At 38.3% G+C, this 7,316-nt stretch overlaps 1 protein-coding gene across 1 annotated transcript in view; it reads right to left on the reverse strand.

The window, feature by feature from the left end:
• Positions 1–272: 272 nt before the first annotated feature.
• malt3 (MALT paracaspase 3) overlaps positions 273–7,316 on the reverse strand; it is a 7,499-nt gene continuing 455 nt past the window's right edge. Inside the window, exons 3-15 of the mRNA XM_037682893.1 lie at positions 6,884–7,020; positions 6,587–6,725; positions 6,264–6,439; positions 6,055–6,151; positions 5,608–5,643; positions 5,330–5,533; positions 4,580–4,757; positions 4,382–4,456; positions 4,096–4,223; positions 2,137–2,286; positions 1,338–1,492; positions 660–776; positions 273–578 (exon numbers count right to left, since the gene is read on the reverse strand). Coding sequence (XP_037538821.1) covers positions 273–578; positions 660–776; positions 1,338–1,492; positions 2,137–2,286; positions 4,096–4,223; positions 4,382–4,456; positions 4,580–4,757; positions 5,330–5,533; positions 5,608–5,643; positions 6,055–6,151; positions 6,264–6,439; positions 6,587–6,725; positions 6,884–7,020 — 1,898 coding nt within the window. The remainder of the gene's footprint in view (positions 579–659; positions 777–1,337; positions 1,493–2,136; positions 2,287–4,095; positions 4,224–4,381; positions 4,457–4,579; positions 4,758–5,329; positions 5,534–5,607; positions 5,644–6,054; positions 6,152–6,263; positions 6,440–6,586; positions 6,726–6,883; positions 7,021–7,316) is intronic.

The following is a 7,316-nucleotide window of genomic DNA, read 5'->3' on the forward strand; positions in this document are numbered from 1 at the left end:
AAAAATTCCTTATCAGATAAATTATTGATAGTACTATCATCTATAGGCCAGCCAGCTTGCCTTTGAAGTGTCAAATAATTTTTCTAAAGTAATATGCTCTTTCAAATAAGCCCACCGCAGTGTATTTTAGTTTGGAGCTGGGAAGAGTGGTGTGAACACTAGACACTTTACACTTAATCGTTATTATCATCAATATTGTTGTCAATTACAGACAAGATTCATGATCAAATACTGTAAAAATATCACATTTGTTTAAGGTAAAAAGACAATTTTCACAGTTCATTCTCATCATTCTCTTCAGGTTCGTTGCTTCGTACAGATGCAGTTTTCGCATCATAAAATGCCTTTCTAGTGTGACATGGACGAGCCGGAGTCTGGTGCCGCTGTGATGCGCTGCTGGAAATGTTGCCCATACTTTGAACTGAAGTACTGTCTTGTCTCTTGGTAGTTTGAGTCCTCTTGTACAGTTTACAAGATGCCACCAGGGGTTTTCCTATATCCATGTGTTGACTTTCAGTGTGGCGCAGGTTATTGTCTGTGTGAGTATAATGTAGATCCACCTTGAGGACCACTGACTCCTAACAAAAGCAAATGGCAAAGAAAATGCAATTATTGTAAAGAACTCAGATGCAGATATGAGTTATAAATTAAAAGCATACCTTAAGTTTCTGAAGAGAACAAAGTCTAAGAGTACAGTCTGGATTCTCTGAGGCGTTAAGCAGCAGTGAGTCCATCTCTTCTGATCGGCCAGGTCTGGAAAATATGTCTTCCGTTGGCTAAGGAGTCAAAGCAAAAGATTGGCATGCTTCATCAAAATAAATTAACACTTCTTTTATTTACAACGTTGGGTTTTATATTCACAATCATAAATCAACCACAGGGTGTCAGTAGGACTCCTGTATCGCCCAAGAGAAGCACAATTTCACTTGTATTTCCTGCTTTGTCACTGGTTGCAATCTGCAGGAAGTCCATATATGGAGTGAACTTCCTTAGCCATGTTAAGCAAGGGTGTGGTGGTCAATGCTGCCACTGGCTAATGGAAACTCACTGCATTCCAATTTGAGCAGCGTGGAATTTATGACGTAGATACAACTATCAGGTTTTACACCTAATAATAACTTAAGGAAGTATTTACAAGAAAAAAAAGCTTCAGTTTTGCAGAAGGAAGTTATGTGCAAGCTAAAAAGGTGGCATTTCTTCACAACTTTTGTTTCTGCTTTTAATCCCCTTTTTAAAAACTTATTTTGTTGTTGACATCATTTGTGTCGATGTGTTGCCCATTTGGATCATGCATCATGACAGAATGTATTTTAGTTTAAGCAAAGCTAAATACTTACAGGTGTGCTACTTAGAGTGACGGTGCAGTCCTGGGTATGGTCGCCCACAGTCTTTAAAGTAGCAAAAGCTACCAAGACGTTAGAGAACAAAGCTGAAAAGCTAACTTCCACTTCCACTCCGCAAAGGAACCTCAGCAGCTTTTTGCGTGGCAACTCTAAAAAACAAACAAAAATATATATTTTACAAAGCACAGTAAAGAGTCTCATTTAGATTTTTCCTCTTTTACATATTTATAGAGAATGAGTTGTTCATTTTACAGTCACTAAATAACCTCAGAAAAATTCCAGCCATTGATTGTACTTAAAACTACAAGATTCTATGTAAACTAACATGAGAAAATTAACTCTGATCACTCCACAACGTCAAGATTAAATTTTAGAATGGCTAATAAAGTTGATTTGAAGAAGTTTAATCTGGTAAAAATAGCTTCTTTTCAAACAGAAAAAAATCACTTTGCACAACGAGCTTCAGTTCCCTATTTCGAGTTATTAAAAAACAATGACTTAACATCTTTTGAATGATACTGAAAACATCCCCTCAAACTGCAGTGTCTATAAATTATTTGCACAAGTTATGCTGTAAGAGACGTGAAGATCACTGAACTGAACAGAATTTCCTTTTTCAGCTCAGGGGGGCTGTAAATAAATGAGACTAAATTGTGTTTGATGGAAATTTAACTGTATTTGGTGTACTTTGTATATCTACACATCACATCAGTAGGTTTTTTTTCTTCTTCCCACAGGAACATAAAGCAGGAAAAAGATGCATTGTAGGCTGTGGGAAATTCTGCCTACTCACCATTTGCTTGTCTCCAGCAGATATTGCGTAGGTGCAGTTCCTTTGTGTGGCCAGAAGTTCGAACCGCATCAGTGAGGGATCGAGGTTCTTTCATGGTGTGTTTAATTTCCACTGCCTGCTTGCCTTTAACGAGGGGATCTTTGCCAAGTTCTAGTGGCGAGAAAAGGAAGAAAGTGCAAACAAACATTTAAAACTACAACTCCTTGTACAAACGCTCAGGTCTGCTCTGAACGCTTTGGAGAATTTGGAGTCAGCCTCCCAGCATCAGACATCTACACCTCCAGATGCAGGAAGAGGTCCACCTGCATCATGAAGGACCCCACTCACCCAGCACACACACTTTTTACCGCGCTCCCCTCAGGAAGGAGGTTAAGGAGCATTAAGTGTAGAACCACTAGACTGAGGAACAGCTTCTACCCTGAAGCTGTTAGACTCATGAATATTTAACAAGGATAATCACTGTGGAAGGAAAAAAAAATCACTGTAATGCCACTTGATTATTGATATGTGCTGCTGATCTCATGCTGCTGATTTATTCCATGTTGCTGTGTTAATTCGTACTCATCTGCTCACACACACACACTCATGTTCGTGCTGCTGTTCGATGTATTGTTTTTGTACTACTAGTGCTTAGTGCATTTTTAGTTTCATGTTTTTCTTAGTTCATATCTTAGATCTTATTACCGTTTTTCTTTACAATTTATATTTTTGTTGGATGTAACTGGGACCCTGTGTACACAATTTCGTTCCACCAGATGTACCACATGTATGACAAATAAAGAAACTTTGACTTCGAATATCACTTTCAGATACAGTAGCTGTACACTTTTCAGTTCCTAATTTTATGTATACCTCTTTCAATCATCTGAGTTTTGCAAAAACAGAGTGAAGAACGAGCGCATTGTTAAACAAAACACAAACATTCAACGGATGCACGTGACGAAAATTAAGGAACTTGGGGAAAGTTTAACAATGTATGTAATTTTCTAAGTAACAGCTGAAACATTTTTTTGTGGGGACTGGAGGAACAAAGGACTTCAAAAGAATCAAAACTTATTCAAATTCCTGACAGTCATTAAAAACAGAATACAAAACAAGTTGTCACTTTAAAAACATTGGCGCTTTGCTTTTGGTATAATAGAACTAAAATATTTTATGGCAATTGATACTTACTGCCAATTAAGCAACAACTACCGGTAATCACTGCCTGCAGTGCGGCTTCAACTGATAAAATCTGTTTTGAAATATCTACCGTAATAAAGGAATTGTCCATTTGTTCACCAAGTAAATCCTCATGGATTTAGGCACAGCATGCTGTCAGTAGGGGGGCTTGTCGTACTGACACTGATTTGTGAGCGACCCCATGAGAGCAAAGCCGGGTGGTGGGGGGACGTCAGAGCAGCTGTCTTGCTCTCTGCAGTTCTCGGGTTTCTTGCTGTTCTCAAGCCAACAGCGTGAATTTCCGAAGAATGAGGTCACATGCTAAGGTACCAAGAAAATGTATTTCCCCAGACACCACCATAAAGACAAACAAGCTTTCAAGACAGGAGAACTTGATAACCTCAAATCACAACTCAGCCACCAGTGTCTGTCCAAACACCTTACAAACAACATTAAAATGAGAAGGCAATATAAAACTCGTCTGTGCTCCATCGAACACACCAAAGAACAACCTGTTCCTTCCAGCTCCGCTTATCATGAAGTAACGTTCAGAAAATAAAAATAGAGATCAAAAGCAGCCAAGGAATTATTAACAAGTTCACACTGAGCCTTATATACAACATTCAAATGCTAATGATTTTAAGAGGAAGTTTTCACCTGCACTACACAAATCTGTTGTTTTTGTACAAATCTAAAAAAAAAAAAAAGAACACACATTACATCTGTTGCTGCAGCCATAATAGATTAGATCCCGGACAATATGTACAATTTCGTTATCAAAGTCAAATAGATCCTTACCCTCAGACACTTTTTCTAAGACATGTGTGACTTTGTCCTGCTGTAGGATATGTTTGTTCAGGTACTTTGTAAAAATTCCTGAACTCCTGCCCCCATCCTGGACCTCATACGCCTCCGCATCCTCACATCTGAAAGAGTCCGTGAAGGAAACGTCAAGCAAACAAACGCTCATCACTAAAAAGATCTTAACTTTCAATCATGCATCGTGTTGAGTAAATAAAATAATGCTTGTTTCGAAAATGCCTTTTCAGTTTTACCGAAACGTTAAATTTAAAAATATACTTACGTGCCGTAACCATACACAGTGTTCCCTTTTGGTCCCAGCGGCTCAATAAATGATGGTAAGTGATGCTGGTTGTACCTAAAGAACATATTTCTTACTTAAATGCATTTTAATAGTTTATTTTTGCATTTGTAAAAGCTTCCCATACATCATTTTTTTGTTAAAAAGCAAATAAACTAAACAGAAATTGCTTTGACTTACCATTTTCTGCACGTGTCCAGCAGGATGACACTCAGTGCAGTCTGCCTTTCTTGCATTTTGTACATAACCCTCTGCACACAGACACAGTTTTTGGTTTGGTACGACTGTGGAGCGTCAACGGCAATTAAGTAATTCCTCCCAGCGTGCTCGTACCCGTGACCCGCATAGTAGAAAATTCCTGTCGGGCACAAATTGTAAGACAAAAAAAAATTTGCTTTGCAGAGGTTCAACAAAATGGGTTGAACGAGAAGTAAACACAGGTGAAGCAAAAACATGCCTTATTGCTTTTAAGGTAAATTGTTGTTCAGATTATTTGAAATACATCTCTTTTTGTTTAGATATTACTAAGACATAAAGGAGAATAGCAACTGATAGTATCGTTCTGATGCAGCCTGAATGCCTTCTTTAAAATAATCTGCTGTTTAGTTATAGAAGAGGCTTACGTCCTCTGAGCTGTGTGACTAGAGGTTAAAGATAAACACTGTACATATTTACTTACATGTGAAACTGGCCTATAGCTTTGTGGACTTTTTGTCTGATTATTTTAGTCACACATGAACTCTTTCCTTCTTATTTGTCCACTTATATCTAGAAACCAATCAAGAGTTTAGGAACTATGAAAAACAAACGATAATTGACGGAGAACAAAAAAAGAGAAGTTGCAAGCAGAAATTCACAGAACAAAAACTACATTTTTACCATAAGAAAATAGCTATTTTTAAAAAAAAAAAAAAAAGGTAAAACACTCACCATAAACGCCTCTGTCTAAGAGCTGAATGAACTCGTCGATTGCAGCGAGCATCTCCTCTCTAGTGAGATCCAGCAAGGAAACGACTCTGAAGCCAAGCTGCTGCAACAGGTTGGCCAGCTCATGCACGTCCACAATGGGTGCCATTAAACTGGGATAGTTGGAGTAATTCAGGTTGCCAATAAGAAGGGCGACTTTATCAGTGGCTGAAGGAAAGAAAAAGAAAATTACTTCATGATGCAAAAGTTTACCAAGATTTCTGTTTTTGTTTTAACTGTACCTGTGAGTGCTGGAGGAGGAAGCTGGTTCGGTTGCACTAAAGGGCATAAAAAGAGGCACAAAGTTATCATTTGACAACAAAATCTGAATTAACATAACAGCATCTGCCTTATGGGCACTTTCAGGTAAATACAACTCTGACTTTTTTGGTGAAAATCACTGCATTAATCACAACACAGATTAAAACGCTGTAAAATATAGTTTCGCTTTGCATCACTTTCCTGTTGTGTGTCTAAGGCTCAGACTATTTGGAGTCTAACAACTTCCTTTTCAGTCTTTAGAAATGGGGAAAGTACCCTCAGCACAGTGGAAACAACTAAAAGCCTCCCAGCTAAAATCAGTGGAATGAAAGGTGTGAAAAAAAATCTAATTTTCTTTACACCCAAGAGGAAAAGACAACGCTAAAATGTGCAAAACCGATTATTTACAATTCTACTTTAGGACTTACCAACGTGCACATCGACTGGCTCAGTCCATCTCTCCTCTAACACATTAGAGATAGAGCACAGGTAGGATCCTCCATGTTCAGCTGTCACATCATTAATCTGCAAGTATGATAGACCTTTACTGCAAATCTTAGTTTTGGTGAAATATTAACCAAGTATTTTAATCTAATTATACTACTATCAGCTGTAAGGTAAATAAACGCTTGCTTACCTGCAGCACGTCACTCATCTTGTCCAGCAGCGGTTGTCCATTTCTGTACCACTGGTAGCGTGGAGCTGGGATGCCAAAGGCAGCACAGCAGAGAGCAAGTTTCCCACCTTGTTTCAGTGTCTGCGGTTTGGGGTTGACGGCGATGTGCGGCTCGCCCTGCCAGTCGGTCGGCAAGCCTAAATAAAACGAAGCGGGAATTTAAAATGCGCAGTGATAAACTTGCATTAAAAAAGGATTTATTGTCGGATGAGCCCAGCGAAAAACAATTCTGTAAACACTAATGAGCATTTTAAACAACCGACATGCAAGAATGTCCCGTTTACCTGATTTATTAGTGTCCAGCACCTTCACCTTCACCCACTCGCTGAAGGCGCAGTTGTTGAAGTGGTCATTCACTCGGCAGACGAAGCGCTGAGTTTTTACAGCTTTTAAAGTCAAGTCAGACTGAGCACCGCCAGGTACCTTGGGGAGGGAAAGGAACTCTTAAGTGAACACAGTTGCGTGTTGAAATGCATCACCTTTTCAGAAGAAGTAAAGCAACAACATTATGTTTGACACCACAAACAGTACGCCATTAAATACGACTGTATTATTTTTGTACTTTAATAGGATCCACACACTTCTACATAATTTTCCTTCTCCTTCTCCAAGAACCACTGGTAGTTCAGGATGCCTTTCCCCTCAGCTAGGACACTCAGAGTCACCTTGTAGTTGACAGGTACACACACCGAGACAGGATGGCGCACAATGACTAGTTCTGAAACAAACAAACAAACAAACGAATAAATAAAGAGAATCACAGTCATCTGAAATAAACCTGACTTTAAAAACAAGAAGCCCTGATGTAAGCTCAATAATCCAGATAAATAAATCACAAAAAAAGGATAAACATCTGTCTAGATGAAATGTTTTTATTTTTGTAAAAAAAGATTATATAAAATAGATTAGATTAGATTAGATTAGATTAGATTAGATAAGATAAGATAAGATAAGATAAGATAAGATAAGATAAATAGATAGATAGATAGATAGATAGATAGATAGATAGATAGA

This window comes from Nematolebias whitei, chromosome 10 (assembly GCF_014905685.2).
Source record: "Nematolebias whitei isolate Nwh7 chromosome 10, NemWhi1, whole genome shotgun sequence".
NCBI lineage: Eukaryota > Metazoa > Chordata > Actinopteri > Cyprinodontiformes > Rivulidae > Nematolebias > Nematolebias whitei.